The sequence below is a fragment of the Larus michahellis genome, chromosome 1 (genome assembly GCF_964199755.1).
Source record: "Larus michahellis chromosome 1, bLarMic1.1, whole genome shotgun sequence".
Lineage (NCBI taxonomy): Eukaryota > Metazoa > Chordata > Aves > Charadriiformes > Laridae > Larus > Larus michahellis.
Window position 1 is genome coordinate 56,180,882 of NC_133896.1, and position 16,755 is coordinate 56,197,636.

At 46.2% G+C, this 16,755-nt stretch overlaps 1 protein-coding gene across 4 annotated transcripts in view; it reads right to left on the minus strand.

Moving 5' to 3' along the window:
* The window catches only part of CACNA1I (calcium voltage-gated channel subunit alpha1 I), a 187,236-nt gene that overhangs the window by 42,797 nt on the left and 127,684 nt on the right, over positions 1 to 16,755 (minus strand). For all 4 annotated transcript variants that reach the window (XM_074578472.1, XM_074578492.1, XM_074578481.1 and 1 more), the window contains 4 exons: positions 15,819 to 16,134; positions 15,045 to 15,137; positions 8,723 to 9,029; positions 6,913 to 7,319 (listed from right to left, as the gene is read on the minus strand). In XM_074578472.1, coding sequence (XP_074434573.1) covers positions 6,913 to 7,319; positions 8,723 to 9,029; positions 15,045 to 15,137; positions 15,819 to 16,134 — 1,123 coding nt within the window. The remainder of the gene's footprint in view (positions 1 to 6,912; positions 7,320 to 8,722; positions 9,030 to 15,044; positions 15,138 to 15,818; positions 16,135 to 16,755) is intronic.

Here is a 16,755-nt window from a genome sequence, read left to right on the forward strand (position 1 = left end):
TAATGACTCCATCAGTGGAACAAGTCTGAGCAAATTAAATTACTCCTCCTTTTGTTTTCTGAATTAATGACTTTTTCTTCAGTGTGTGCAGCCTTGGAAACTTCTCTGACAAGGTCAGGAAAGGGTCTAGACCGTTTCCTCAGGAATGATGAAACGTTGCTTCAGAAGGAGACAGAGGTTGCGCTGATGTCATTGATGAGGGATGCCAGGATCTTGCCATCCCCTGTGAAATGCAGGCATTTCCCGCACTGAATTTAGGATGGACTCATCTGCTCAAAGCACCTCTCATGCAGGGACTGGGAGTGGACCAGGCCAAACAGCAAGGTCTCAAACAAAGTCAGAAGCATGAGGGGCAACACATGCGCAAACCTGCCCATGTTTGCATGTACTCAGACACACACATACATAGCCCAGGGTGACTACCATGGTCCCAAATTTCCATGTTTACCTTGGGCCAGGTACGTCACAGCTCAGACAAGGTTACGCATTTGATGTTTAACCTACTGCACCACTAAGCCCCAGCTCCAAGCCTCTGAGGTGAGTCTGACCCAGGCTCTGTGCTAGCAGACACCACTGCTCTCACTATTTGGATACCTGTGCTGAAAAGGCAGCTGAAGACTCCCCTCTTCCTGCACGTTTCTCTGGGCTATGCCTGGCCACCAGGCCACTCTTTTAAGTATCACGTAAAATGGCAGGGAACAAGAAAACTGCAAAAGCCTGTTGTTCGGGGCAAGAGAGGACAGACACCCCTGGCACTGCGGAAGCAAAAAAGTGAGTCCCTGCACGTCAGAGCCAATATTTTTACCGTGAACTCACTATTAGTGTGCACTATAGGATGGAGAGTCACAGTCTTTCCCTGAAGACTGCAAAATTGCTGTTTTTCTGAAGCCTTTGGGTTGGCTGTGCCTGTTACTTATTCATCTAGTGGAAAGTGAAGCGAGGGAGGAACGCAGTCTGGGCCTGACCCTCCCCCTGAAGCGGGGGGTGCTTTGACTCCTGCTCTGGGACCCCCAGGGGCCCAGATCCTCCCAGGTGAGCAAATGGACTGGCAACTGCTCCTCACATCTGTGGCTTCCCATGCCCTTTGCTAATTTCTTGCACTTCTCTTTGCAGATTTTTATTGAAACAGTCCATTTCTTTAAAATCAAAAAAGGGGAGATGGCTCAATTTCCATCCATAATTACATTTGAATAACAAAACCATCCTGAAAATGAGGGTGAGAGGAGAGGAGATAAGAGTGAAGAGAGAGAAAGAACGAGCAAGTGCACACGGGAAGGGAGAGATGAAGATCACTTCACGGAGAGCCAGGCAGTAATGATGCTTGCTGGGAACATGAGGTCCATATGCTAAACAGAGATGCCAATTTCAGCTTGAATCAAATGATTATGTCAGTGAGAATGAGCAATGTAAAAAAGCAACAGGCTACGATGGTGGATTATCCTCCTCTCTGCTGTCCACACGTTCTCTCTTGTGCTGTCATAGGGAGCAATTGATGTTTGAAAAGCCATGCTTGCATCTCGCTTGTGGAAAAGGTCACCCGTTCCCCCGTCTCTCCTTCCCTCCCTGACATCTGTTTCTCTAGTCAAGCCTCCACCTGTTAATCTTCTTCTAATGGGCCATCAATCAGCACCAGAAAAGCATCCTTCCTAGAGAGAGGGGCAGGAAAGCCTGGGCAGGGACAGGAAGGAGAGATGGGCAAAAAGGAAGGCAGTAGAAGAGGAATTAAAAAACAAAACTAAAAAAAAATAGTAAAGTAAACTCACTGGCACCCACAAGAAGGAGAGAAGGAGAGATTTTTAAAAATGGAGCAGGAAGACGTAAAGGCTGGGGAAGGAAGAGCAACACAAAAGGAATGAACTTGGGGAAACAGAGGAGAAAAAGAATGGATCCAGCTGGAGAGGCCCAAGCATGTTCATCAGCTAAAGGCAGATCCTGCCTGGCAGCTGTTTCTGGAGAAAGAGATAATTCAGCGGAGTACAAAGAGCCATCAGCCAGGGCTGCAGGGTGGGGGCCACCGGCGGCTGTGTCCTGTGCGGGGATGCCCTCACATCTGGGGCAGTGTGGCCATGAATAGCAGTGGACATGGCTGGTGGCTGGGACATGGTTGATGCTGGAGACTCCGTCTGGCCAGGGAAGAGTGAACTTGATGAAGGGGGCAAAGCAAACAGGGAAAAAGTGGTTCTCTCCTTTTCTTCCTACCAACGCACAGGATCCCCAACATAACAAGGGATCTCCCAGCTCCCCAGGCTCCCACAGACAGCACTCTGGCATTTATCATCAAAAACGTTAGCAAGGCTTCCTCCTCCCAGGACCCCCAGGTTTACCTAGAAACTGTAAATTGAAGTGCCCACAAGGGAAGACCTGAACTCAATGCTATTTTAGCCCAAGCAAAACCAGCGAACACCAGAAATCTCCCCACAAGAAAAGTCTGTTCATATTGCCAAGCCAGGATAGATTCATTTACCCATCACACCAGGAGAGAAACTTGAATAAAACTGTGGGAGCTGAGTATTGGGGTGAGGAGAGTGTCTTGAAGGGGAGATCCCAGGGAGAAGTGCATGCCCACGTCTTAACCAGACTGGTTCACCTACTCTGAATACGGATCCCCTTCCAAATCCATGAAACTACGTAATTCAGATCTTCATGGCACTAAGTCCTTCATCCTTTCTCCTTTTCAGTTTCTTATTCACTAGCATTGGACTGAAACGTAATTAGTCCATTATCTGACAGCAGCCAGAAACTCCTACAGTATAGGAAAGCTTAAGAATATGCAGACCACTATGAAGCCTCTGCAGGAGAGGCTTCTCCTAATCAGGAGTAAATTGGCAACTGTCTAGAAACTGAAGAGTAATGGATGTGATCTATGCACACCAGCCTACCAAACCGTACCTGCACATCACTGCCTCTAAGAACATGAGAGAGAAATATTCCACACAGAGGTCTCTCCGGCCTGTCCATTTTTACTCACCATTTCAAAGTCACTTGACAATAATCAGAAGAGTCATAGAAATCGGCCATGGAACATACCTACCACCTTTTACTTACTCTAATCACCACCCCACAACCGATGCAGGATTTCATGATGTTTTGTTATACCCTAGTTTTACAAGAGTGAAGTGATGTGGTTTCATCTACCACCCCAGGGAGACTGTTCCATCATTTACTAAATGTCAGGATGATAAGCTGGCTTGGACATTTGCTGAACGTTTCTGACAAGCAGCAAATAGTAAAAAGAGAAGCAATAACTGTAAAATATGAACTTGTGGATGCAATAAATGCTGGTATAAAGGGAAATCATGCAGGCTAAAGGATATGAAGGTACTGATCCACAGGGCTGGTCTAGTTAGGAAACAAGGGATAGTCTCCTGATCCACGCAAGACAGATCTCATTAAGTATTGATCTGATGTACAAAGGAATAATGTAAGTAAATACTGGAGAAGATAAACCAAGTTACTCAGCAATTTTCTCATTGGCTACTAACGGCAAAGAAACTTGAGTCCAACAGGCCATTCAAGAAATATATGAAAAAGGCAGCTAGGGACATTCAGCTGGGACCAGCCTTTCATCCTTATGCTGAATAAGGGAGAAGAGCCAGCAACACCAGATCCTCTGTGAATATTTAAAAAAGTAATCCTCTTTAAAGGATCCTTCTGGACAGCCACAAGTAGCTAGTATCTTGATTTTCTACACTGGATTTTAAAAATAGGCACTTCCAAGAGAAGCAGATCTGAAGAACTGCGAAAACTATTTCAAGCAGGACAAAGCTTGAAATGACAGATTTTGGCTTGTGCAATATCCCAGCAATATCTGAAGGCCTAATACTGAGGATATTACATGGTATAATACACACCAATGGATTTGAATAAACTTATCTATTTGCAAGTGATAATTGTGATAAACTTAAGGATTAAAAACGACTCATAGCAGTGCAGTTTGTCCCAAAATGAGTTGATTTCCCTCACAAGAAATGTATAAGGACATGGCGAGCTGCCTTGGCCACACAAATAGGACAGGACAAGGGACTGGATGGATAAGCTAAACAAAGCAAATTCCAAGGTGATTTGGATCCGAGTAAAGCGGTTTGAGTTGCTGAAGCTAAGTCTCCTGGCAGAAAAACACTGTGAATATTAAAGCCCTGAACTGTAACAGATAATTTTAATTCCTGTTTTTCTTTCTGTTGGTCAAAGCTCAGGAATCGAAGGCAGGACTTGCACATGGGCTCTGTCCCCCAGGTTCCTGTGTTTCTGAGCCTGAACCTTGTGCCTGGCTCCCGCAGTCTCTCACCCCTTAACCTGATGGTTGGTAGGTGCCTGGGTCAGTGGGTCAGCTCACCCGGATATAGAGTCCATGAGCAAGCAGAGCAGCAAGGAGCTGACGGACGTGCCACAGGCTGCTCCCAGGACCACTGAAACCTGTGACACCTTCACACGTCCTCTCGCCCAGCCAGATATGTCCCCGGAGAGCGGCTGGGTTTGTGATCTCCCATGCACTAGAAAATAAAAGCTCGAGAGGTCTCTGTAGGCATTAGCTCTGGGCCAGGGGAGATTCATATGATGAAGTAGCTGAAGTAACAGAAGCTACTTCAGTCATACAATGGCGTCGCCCTGCAAATCACAGATCTCTGTGGGCAGAGGGGTGTTACTGGATATCATTCTGTGAAAATTTGTGTTTCTGGGAGGAAAAACAACAGGAAAAAAAAGAAAGAAAGGCCAGAAAATGCGGCGATGAAGCACCAGTCTGAGATCTACTGATAGTATGGCTTGAGGAAAACTGAAAGAGAGCAAAGGGATGTACAAAGGCCTATCAGCTTTTAAGTAAACTGCTGACTCAAAAAGTCCTGGAATTCATGGTATGGTCTGAACATATTTTTTTTTTAATCTTCTTATGCCAGGGAAACAGAATTCAGTATACACATTTTAAATAAACAGGCTGCACCACATCTTTCAGTTATGATCAATTCGGCTGACATCTCTTTCCAGTAGAAACAGCATGCAGGGTCATAAGCTTTTCCTAGCTACTTATGGATAAAAAGTGATAGCATAACTTTAAGGACATGTCATTAATAAACTGTTAATAGAAACCCCAAAGCTTCAGGCAGCTCCCACTCTGCTGCAGGCTGTACAAACACAGCAGAGGCGGCCTAGAAGGGCTTAAATCTGCACACACAATAGCCAGAACATGAGAGTGAATTCTCTACCTCCAGCTCAGATATTCTTCTGCTAAACTCTTAATTCACGCTGTCTCCAATAAACCAAAATGAACAATGGCTCTCCCTGCTTGGTGCTCACATCTTTAAAACATCAGTGGGCAGTTTTCGTATTGTCCTGGGCTTCAACCCTTAGTCATCTCTCTGCTACGTGATAAATACATCGCTCTTTTTTATCTATTTTCATGAGTCAACCCCTCCAGCTTCTTCTTCATTCTCCTCTCCTCTGAGCTCCTGCCAGTATTTTTCTGGTACTGAAGCATCCAGTGCAGTTTTGCATTCTGGGATCAAATTAAGGTTTCCCATCCTTGTATCAGAAACTAGCTGGGCTTTGAAAAGTGGTCTAAAGCTTGGTACGTGGGTGGGATCCAGACATCTGGGGCTTCAAATACTGGCTCAGGCACTGTGTTGCCTCAGAAAGGGAATTTAAGATACTCTGGGTCTCAAGATATCTCCATCCTGATACAGCACAGGATAAATCTAAGTGCCTTGCTTGAAGCAGACTGCCTGCCTGTCTGCTGCCTGAGACTGTGTTCAGGACTAGACTTCAACTTGGCTCCAAAGCTTCAATGCAGTCAGCATTTCAGTAGTGACCTGGGCAGACACATGGAGGAAATCATGGTCACATTCAGTCTGGCAGTGTAGATCTGAGACATGGATGTACAGCATAGAATCATAGAATGGTTTGGGTTGGAAGGGACCTTAAAGATCATCTAGTTCCAGCCCCCTGCCATGGCCAGGGACACCTCCCACTAGACCAGGTTGCTCAAAGCCCCATCCAACCTGGCGTTGAACCAGTCCATGCTCCTTCAACGCAAAGTGCAGCAGAGCTACCAGCCAGCAATGCAGATGCAAGGTCATGGGCATGCTTAACACCCCCTGAAGCTGTCTCTGCACATCACAAAGAAGACACAGCCTCTGTTTCCCAGCTACAAAACGAGGGCACACAATCCTTCTCCATCTCACAAGTCTGTCATTAGAATAAAGTGCACTGCTGACTCAGAGCTGCCTGCAAACTATTGGCATGAAAGTCAAACCTGTGCCCACACCTGCTGTCTGTGTCTGACCTATCTATCACTTCTTGCTGTCAAGGCAAAGGAAAGGCTCAAGCCACCTGAGCCCCCAAAATGACTGGAGATGGAAGGTAGTGTCTTTCCTAGCCTTCTTGTATAGATAGACTGTGCTCAGGCATCTCTTAATTAAGCTGGAAAGGCTAGCGGGCTGATGGATTTGAATTGAGATGCTGGTGAAGTGCCTGTGACATCCCCAGAGGGCACATTAAATTAACCAAATAGACTAAAGATTCAGTAAGCTAATGAAGAGAGAAATGAGAGAGAGAGAGAGATGAGAAAGATGGAAGAGATGAGGGTGAAAGAGATAGAAGCAGATGGAAAGGAAAGATAGGGTAAAAAAGAAAGACAGAGGGATAAAAGTGAGCAGGGAGAGGAAAAGAGAGGGATTAAAATGAGGTGAGAGGAAAATACATGGAGACAGTGAAAGTGATTATGTGCAGGGATAAAGAAGAAAAGACCCTGCAAGATCCTGAGGCTTTTTCCAAACCCATGCTGGGACCATCTGTGCTGCAGCCTGGAGTCCAAATTGCTCAATCGCTGCCTCCAGGTTGCATCAGCTGCTTAGCAAGGCCATAACCCCGAGCAGGACTCACCAGTTCCCGCTGCCCACCCTGTGCCCCGACGTGCCTTACCTGCTCGTGGTGCTCGATGCCCATGCTGATTGTGTTCACTAGGATTGCGATCATGATCCCACGGTTGAAGTACTTGCTGTCCACAATCCCTCGAAGTTTGACCCTCACTTCTCGCCACATGTCACTGCAAAGCTTCAGCCGTCCGCCTTCTTCCACCTCCTCCTCCTCCTCCTTCTCCAGCGCCGAGGCACCTTGGTCCTCTCTCCTGCCCTCTCCCTCCTCTTCACTGGCTCCTCCATCCTCCTGGTCCGAGTCAGCGCTATCCAGGACAGAGAGCCTTCGGGATGCTTCGTGCTCCCCGCTGTGGCATCGGGGGCAGTTGGTGGGATCAGAGGATGCTGTCACAGCAATGGGCTGGACCAAGCCCTGAGGAGGGCAGTCAAGAGAGTTGTGCTGCTGGCAAAGTCCTGGCAAGAGAAATGATCGTGCTTAATGGAGAAGGCTTTGAAAAAGACATCCAAACTGGGGACCTGTTTGGCTTTTGGGTGTTTAGACAGGGTAACTCGGCCTTTTAGCTGTAAGGATGGTTAAACACTGGCACATCATCTCAAGGGCAGCAATAAAAGCCATTGCTGCTGAGGGCTTTACACTGACTGGCTGTGTCACCAAAAGGCACAGTACTGTTCAGCTGCCAGTGATGAGGCTCAATGGGGGTTCACGTCCATCAGAGGAAGAACTGTTTTGTCTGATGCAGGAATCACAGCTTGAGACTCAGTAGCTTGTGTGAAGTGGGAACTGAAGGAAAAACGATCACGAGGGCTGCTTTTGGCCTGAACAGCTACAAGTGGGGTCCAAGAACCCACATGCTGAGCTGAACTCTCTAAATTAGGGAAGCTACATTAGCAAAGCATCTCAAGAAGCCAAAAAAGGTAGCACAAGAACACTTCCTCCTGGTAACCCGTGTGCTCTGAATTAGAACAGATCTTCTCACTTCAGTGAGAAAACTGTTTATGTTTCCTCCATCTTCCAGTTGTGCCTGGAAGATCAAATGGGGGAATGAATTAATTAATTCATTAACACAATGCATGAGGCCTGCAGAAACTTTCCTTCCAGCAAGTAAAGAAAATGAAAGACTGAGTATGCAAGATCAACTGAAAAATCTGGTTTTTTGCTTGTTAATGGGAGCATTACTTACGAAAGGCATCGGAAGGCAGTTAATACTAACTCTATAAAACTATTTTTACAGTCACTTTTCAGGCCAGGAATCCAATTTAAATGGTATTTTGTGTCTAATTTTACACAACAGCATGTGCTCCCATCAAGACAAATTGTCTTCGTTGCCCTTGCATATCAAACCGACTTCTTCAGTATTGCTCCCTTGGTTCAGGAGACACCCTATGGCAATTCTACCCCCTGTGCCTCTCTCTTGAGGTCCCACAGCAACTCAGTTTGGGAGGAGACCTCTGGGGAACCTGTTATGTCACCCAATCCAATCTTTAGTCCCACTCTCTCATATCTCCTTAATACTTAGCTCTCCCAGATTGCTACCAACCCTTGCTAGACCGACCTGGAGCCCTTTACAAGCTTCAGTCAATGCCTTTAGTGTTATCCCATTATGATCTCTGGGTTTCAGTCCTGGGTTTCCCATGTTCCCTGCTGGTCATCCCTGTTTCATTCCTATTCTTGCTGGTCATCCCCGCTTTGCTGCTCTGGTGTACCGGCCATGGCCCCGTGCTCAAATGGCCAATGTCAATTCTAATTCTGTGCTTTGTAGGCACAGGTCCTACAGCAAGCTGGCACATGGGGATGCTCCCAGTTACTCTCACATTTCCACTATTGGCATTTCCACCTTTACCCATGAAATCCTTACTGTAGTGCCTCTGGCTTTTCCGGTTCATGCGTGGCTTGGCATCACTTGGCTCCACATGGCCCTGGCGCCAGCTCTGTATGTTGTTGTACAGCCCAAGGGTGCGGCGTTTGGCTTTGCGCACGATGTGGCAGACGTATTGAAAGATCTCCTCATAGCAGTCTCCCGGCTCCATATAGCTTGCAACAGTGCTGGACGAGAGGTACCGGGCCCGCTGCTCCTGCATCAGCTGGTGTTCCCGCTGCTTGGTCTCTGAGAACTGTGTGGCAATGACCACCAGGCACAGGTTAATCATGAAGAAGGAGCCCACCTAGTAGCAAAAGAGAAGAGACCATCAATGTCAGACTGAGGAAGAACATGCAGGAGAGGGAAAGAGGAGAGAGGAGGTGAAAGTGACCGGAGCAGGCAGACAGAGGAACGAGAACCAGTCTGAATATGGAGATGGGATTTCAGAGAAAGCCAGGGCTGGCTAAGCTTGTTTTTGCGAACTCACTCAACATCATTTTCATGCAGAATTTAGAGCTCTGAACTGTAATTCAGGAAACACAACCCCTACTTTTGGCTCTTTGTCAGGCTTTGTGGCCCTTAGCATGTCACTTAGAAGTTACCTGCAAACGGTTTGATGAAAACTGGACTTTTTCTTTCCCTCTTCTTTGTGTTAAACAGAAGGTGGGAGACAGAGGACTAGTTTGGTAGTTTGGTTGCTTTGTCCTCTGCTTGCTCTTTTACTACTGGAAAAATCACGCACTGTCATTTATGGTCCTCAACTCCTAGAGGACATGTCAGTATTCTCACGGCATTTTATTTATTTCTACCGTTTACACCTTAATTCACCATACAGGGAGATGGCAGTTTGCAGAAATGAATCAGCTCTTGAAATCAAAGAGGAGTTTACAAAAACTAATGACTTTGAGAAGGACACTAAATAGTCTGGTAAAACAGTGCTTCCTTGCTCATTTTTGATTCTTCTGATTCTTCTGATACGGGACATGTTATATTAGCTCTTATTTTACTTGTCCTCCAGCCTAGGTAGGATTTCCATTTCAAACACAAAAACAGTCACAACCCACTCCCCCAATTTCTTAGAAACAAAACAAAACACTCAAGTTCTTCCTATTCCCCATACAGAAGCCAAAATGTCGATCAGGCTTATTTTACACCTTTCCATGTTCCCGTTAAGCTTCCTTTGCCTCAGCTTTCCTATCTGTAAAATGGAGCAAATATTTCTTGGTGCTGAGAGATCTGGAAGTAAAAATCTCACTCTCAGTGTTACATATTATGAAATTACAGATGAGTCTCCACTAGGAGATCTATCCATTACAATTAGGATAAAACCTGGGCTTCAATATGATGAGAATTTCATACATGAAAGGGCTGGTAACCATGCTGAAAATCATTTTCAAAAGCTATGATGCCTTGATTGGTGCCTACTCCCCACGGAGCTGTAAGTGGTGATATGGTATTGCTAAAACATAGAGTCTGATCTCTGAACAAGGACCACACGTTTGCGCTGCTCTGAAACAGACTCTGCGGGGCAGCCCCTGGGAGGAGAGAAAGCACCAGCTCAAGATTTCTGCTTCCCCTGGATCAGGGAGCATCCCATCTAAGGGACATCCTCACACCGTGTTCCTCCTGTACAAACCCACGCAGGAGCCAGTCTCACCTCCCTGTCTCTCCTTTCCAAGCAAAGAGCTCTGACACAGAGCTGGATCTAGTCCTGCCCTTATCTCCACACGTGTGTCCTCCCCCATATAACCCTTCCAGCAAAGGGAGAGGGCAAGCAAAGGTGGCGATAACCTGACCCCAATCCTCATGCGTGGAAAAGGCGGTGTCTTTTTCAGCAAGTACCCCAGCTTATTTTATCTATCCAAGTAGCCTTCCCCGTAGTACACAGACCTTGCCACTCCCCCATCAGCTTGCCCCCTTGGTTGCCCCCTTCTCTTGCACACAGATGTCCAGCAGCCCTGCCCAGAGGCTCAGTACAGTGGCTCTCAGTATTTCACAGTCCGTGCTAGCATCTGAATAAGCCTTTGAAACATGAAGCCCTTCCCAACCAGATTCAGCATCAGGACAATAAACTACCTCAAAACAAAGGCCTTTTTTTTTTTCCTCCTCCTCTCAGCACCCTTCAAAGCTGTTCTAATTCTGTTTCCCTTCATCACTGAACCCTTCTCTTCCCTGTTCTCCAGCCCATATTTCAGCCTATTTTCCCTTCAGCTTCTGTATGTGGCCTTGAAAATTAAAATGATGCCTCGTTCAGATTCCTTTGCCTTCCCCCAAGATTTTCTCTAGTCCATGATGTTTTGCCTGTTTTAACTCATAAGAGTATGACTGGGAATCCAAATTCTTTCCTGATGCACTCTCCTGCCCTCTTCCCCCTCAGGACTACACGACACCCACATGGGCTTGCCCATTCAGTTATCTCCCTCTGCTTGCCCTGAGCGAGGCAGGGTTGGGAGCTGGACATCAGCTGTGCACGCATTTCTGGAATGGTAATTGTGACCCTGTCCGGGACTTTGCAGCTTCCAACAACTCCACAGACAACAAGCGATTAAGACTTGCAACACCTTCTCTCTAGGCTACAAAGCACAGGAGCTGAAAGCAGCAAGATGCCCTCAGCAGGGTCATGCCGTAAGCCTCTGGTTGAATCCAGAGGGGAGTTCAGGTTTCACATCACCAAGCCCTGTCCTCACAGGCACCATTTGCTGGGATCTCCCACCAGATGACCAAAAAGGGGAGGAGTGGGAAGACTGGATATGGCAACTAACCCACCAATCCTTAAGCCTCTTAGCTAGGAACATCAAACACAAAACAGATGAGCTTGTTTAATCCTTAAGATGACAGGCAAGTCCGTAAACTCTAAGGTTCTGTTGAGCTTCATGCTGCCTCCCAGCTAGCAGAAGGACAGGAAGGGTCCCAGATGGCTTGTAATTGAGCAATCCATCTCAGCTAGCTGCGCGGTGAGACCGAAAATGTCTGACGTGGAGTCAGACAAAGCATCTGACAGAGGCAGAAGGAGACCATTGATTCAAAGCCCCAACACGGGAGTCCCATTCATCCCTGAGACTGAGCTGTTCTTTGATTAAGCGGAACCTGGCCTTGTTTAACCCAAGGCACGATCCCTGTTTCTGCAACGGCTAATAAAATCTGACTGGTGCTGGAGATTCTGACTTACTTGCCCATTATTTTTATTGCTTATGCCTGGATATCTAGCTTATCTTCTGAAGCCCACACGTGTAAGCACAGAGGACTTCAAGAAGGCCACTACCTGCTGCAATATGGAGACCAGCCTGAGAAGTCAGAAGAGCTTTCCCTAGCCCAGGAGCCACACCAGAGGCCAAGTAGCTGGAGAGGTGACAAAGAGACAGCTGGACCTCAAGCAGTGAAACCCAAAGGAAACACTGACCCGAGAGGTGAAAGCAGTCCTTTCTTTGTGTCCCCTCTCTGATGTCTGGCAGAGGGAGAAGCTATTTACACTTTGCTTAATATGTAAAATGCTTTTACCAGGTTGCTCTGCAAGGCCACCCTAAGTGCAAGTGTCAGCCAGCACTCTTCCCCTCGGGGGAGCACGTCTGTGCAGGAGTTCTAACCGTGCTGGGAATATATCCAAGTGGTGGAGCCTTCTTCCTGCCAGATGAGCAGCAGCAGGTAATGCCCTTGTGTAGGTGTTTGAACATATCTCTGTGAGGGAAGAAAAAGCCATGGATGAAAGCATAGCTCTAAAAAAGAGGCTGCAGAGATCCAGCACCAGAAGAGTAAGTTTGAGCCAAGGTTAGGATGTATGTGGGAAAGCAAAGGGTCAGGGCTTGAAGTACAACTGTGAGAGCAATCCTGCTTAGAAACCCAGGCCTTTCAACCATGGAGAAAAAGGGAGGGATAAAGGCTAGAAGGACTGTGCTTCCCAAGGCTTGAAGAGGGGTTGTCATTTCTATAAGAAGACTCAGAGGGAAAATGAAACCAAGCGATCACAAGTTCACACGATGGTGTTGCTGTGTGCTGCAAAAGATGCATTACACGTGCAAAGAAGGTAATAGGCTTCAGGTCCAGGTGAAGTCCAGGTGCTGCCAAAAGCCATAAAAGGCTAAATACTTTCTCGGTGTAACTCCACCAAAGGCAAAAGAAATACTCCATCTAGCATATAGCTCCTTTGTTCTGAGCAGTCCCCAGAGTAAGTTGAGGTTCTTGTGCTCCTGTGTTTGATGGAAATAAACCTACATGGCTTCTGCAAATGAGGAGGGAGTGTCTAGAAATGTCAATGACACTCCGCAATAAAATCTCAGGTGGAGTGTTTAATTGAGGGTTTTCAGCCGCCTGCTAAGTCAGAGACAAAGTTTGAATCACTGGGAATCCACATGAGGTGAGCCAGCACTAGAAGGATGCTCCTGTTTAGAAACCAAAAACGTGCTGACAGAATTTATGTAGTTTGGAGCAGAAGGTGAGGGGCAGATTTTGGAACTGGCCTGCGGGAAATGGGCATGCCCACCCCAAAGGTTAAACACGGACTCTGCACAGTCCTTTCTGGCTCTGGCAGAGATTGTGTCTGAGGCCAGGAGTAAAATCTGTGCCGAACTGCACATGGTACAAATCTGTGCATCCTGGCCACGCTGCTCAAAATGAAAACACAAGTAGGTGCTAAATATCTACTGCGTGGTGAGAGATACAAACAAACTTTATGGGAAATACTTGCTTTCTGAACTCACAAAAAGCAGTGGATGTTCAGTTTGCCTTTGGGAATAGAGCTGGGGGGAACTCCCCTCCCATCCTGTGCAATCGTACCTCGGCATTGTCTCTCCTTGGGACTCTCCAGCCTCAAAGTAAAAGCAGCATTCCTCAAGGTGCATTTCACCTCTGCTGTCCTGGCTCATGTTGCAGCCCACAGGCAGTAGGTCAACTTTTTCTTTTTCTCTCCTTGTCTTTCCCTTCTGATGGTAGAAGGCCAGAAGGCAGGAAGAAATCAAGGATACCATGAAGATTTTAGCTTTTTTGCAAGTTCTCTGACCTGAATAGACCAGCAGATTTTTTTTTGGTGCCACTCCCCATATGTACAGGCTGCAGAATTTCTCCCAGAAACTGGATTAAAGTATGTTTGCTCTCAAATCATTGCATGTCAATTTGAATTTATACTAGATCCTGTGCCAGGTGAGTCTGCTTCTAAAGATCCTATTTCTAGGAGGGCATGACCACATGGAACAAATAGGAGGTGCAAAGTAGAGCCTTAGGCAGGTCCTTTCAACAGCCCATCCAAATGCATGTAGGCTTTGGAGATACATACTGAGGTCCTATTCCCAAAGGCAAACTGAACATCCACTGCTTTTTGTGAGTTCAGAAAACAAGTATTTCCCATAAAGTTTGTTCGGATCTCTCACCATTTGGAGATACATACTGAGGTCACCTCAGGCTGAGTGACCTAGAACTAAATTGCACTTATGGTGTACAGATTTTATACTTCATATAATCCACCCTAGGTCTTTCCCCTCTAGTCTTGACTTTGGTCTCCTTGTGGGAAAAGTGCAAGAGTCTTCATAAAAACAGAATCCTTCCTTGTTAGAAATAGTATATTCCCTCCAAGAAAATGCACTTGCACGTGGGAAGCTTGAGGAATGGAAGAGACAATGGAATCATGTTTCTCACCTCTCTCTCCAGGCACCAACAACAAATGTCCTTACAGCAAAGCAACCTTGAACCTTCACTTGTATAAATCCATGGGGCTTATACACTGTTTATTAAGTTCTCATCATGGACACACTTCTCTATTTCAGTCCCCACCAGGCACAAGTGATCTCACACAGCCAGTTTATGTTGGACTGCTGACACTTTCCGAACAACAGCTTCTTTTTGTTCATGGTGAAGAAGTAATTCAGTGTGACAGACCCTGAACCTGACAAAATCCGAATCTGAAACCCTGAATCTGAGAAGTCCAGGTGCTGCCAAAAGCCATAAAACACGTCTCAAGAATGACCCAAGAGCTTAAAATGTATGAAGTAGGAGGGCAGGTGCTGAAATGGTTTTCTGTGCTTTTGGGCCTACCGGTTTGGGGAATTTACTTTGAGAGAAGATCTGTGGATGAGAACATTATCCTACACTGGGTATGAATAACTCTAGGAATCAATCCTGAGCATATTTTTTGAGTGAAAGAGAATAACCTGGCTGACAACTACACGATCCTGCCACCGACACTCAGTGGCAATCAACTAGTTGGGTTCCTGGGATTCCTAGAAGAAATCCAGGTAAAGTAGCTGCTACCCGGTATCTGTGCTGACCTAACACCTGTCCTTTTGTAGGATCTTAGTTTGCAATGCTGACAGTCATCAAGTCTTATACTTACAATTATCAGCAAGATAAAGTAGATAAAATTGTAGAAGGAATGGGCATCCATCACGTAGTACATGATCTCCACCCACCCTTCCAGTGTGATCACCTGCAAAGACAAACAACAACAAGAGAAACAGGAGGGAAGTGGGTTCCCAGAGTTCACTCCTCAGCGTATACAGGCAGATACTGGCAGAGCTGTTGCAACCCAAGGAAGGTGAGAAACAACAATTCATTTTAAGGAGGCCAAGTTTCCATTCCAGGAAATCAGTGTGGTACTGCTTGGTGACACTGGCATAATGTCAAAGCCTGTGAGATCATACTAGTCCACAGCAGGAATATTTCATTAAAATAGTTCATTTCCCTGGATCGCAGCGGGGGAAAACCTGCAGCACGTTTCTGTGCCCCTTGGACTGGACACTGCGTACAGCCGGCGGAAAATTAAAAAGGGATGGATTTTAGCTCCTATCTGCAACACGTGCTGGGAATTAAAAATAAATAAATAGACTCATTTGCTACAGGGATCTGGATTGAAGGGAGAACCGGTACAAGTCAGCCTGAAGTATGTAGCTCATTACAGCAAAGGCCTGGGACATGTCTATGTCCCTCCCCACCTTCAGGAACACTGTTTGTAGTGTGCTTGGTCTCTCTTGTTAGAGTAGTGACAAGGCCCTTTTCTCTCTGCAGCTGTATCACGCCCTGCAGAAACCATCATGGGAGTAAAGAAAGAGACTGAGTTGGAAAAAAGAAAAACAGATGGAGCCTTGTTAGGAGGCTAACTCAGTCTTACCTGAAATATCACAATCCAGGCATACCCAATGTTGTCAAAGTTGATGGCACCCTTGTGTGGGTTGGCATTGCCTGTACGGCACACGTTGTAGTACTGGTTCCAGTTGACACACATGCCACTGATGTTGAACTCTTGACGGACTGAGTTGTAGTAATAATAATCGTCCTTGTCCAAACAACATTCATGGCCCCGCTCCTTCAGTGGGGGTATCTCATGACAGCCCATAATTCCATTGTCTCCTGACAGTGAGCAGATAAAGGGCATCTCATCATCTTCCTCAGGTTGGTAATAAGGGGGCAGAACAATGTCACCTTGTCTGTAAGGATAAAAAACCACAGTTATAAAGTTCCTTAACAGTTTCCCATCAATGACACTGGTGGAACTAGGAGCTCCCGTCCTGACATAGGGACTGTACAGGGTAAGGAATTTCCAGGTTTATTGCCTCAGGAGAAGGGAAGGGAAGACAGAGCTCCTAAAAATCAGGAAATTTCCAAGGCAAGTCCCCAGTTTTCAGAGCTTTGCGTGCCATCAGATCACCCCAAGCCAAATTACACAATCTGCTTTCACGGAGATGAAGGAAAGCCGGAATGCAGATATTTGCATTCTGATCACTCTCCCCATTAGCATCAAAGTTAAATCAGATGCAGTGTTATTAAGGAAGTTCATCAGGCTTTACTGTGATGTGCTCATGTATGTAACCGTTGATGGACATGTTTGATAACATTTGGCAGTGAACCTTCTGTACTTCTTAAAAAAAAAAAATCCAGTTCATGCATAATTAAGGTTGCACAGCTAAGCCTTAAAATCAGGAAATGCAAAGTTAAAATTGACTTAACCTTAACTTTGACTCCTCCTTGACAGTTGGCATTATGGGTGCAATGTTTCATGACAAGTTCACATGCTTTTTTCCAAATAACGCAAGCACCTTCCAAACGCA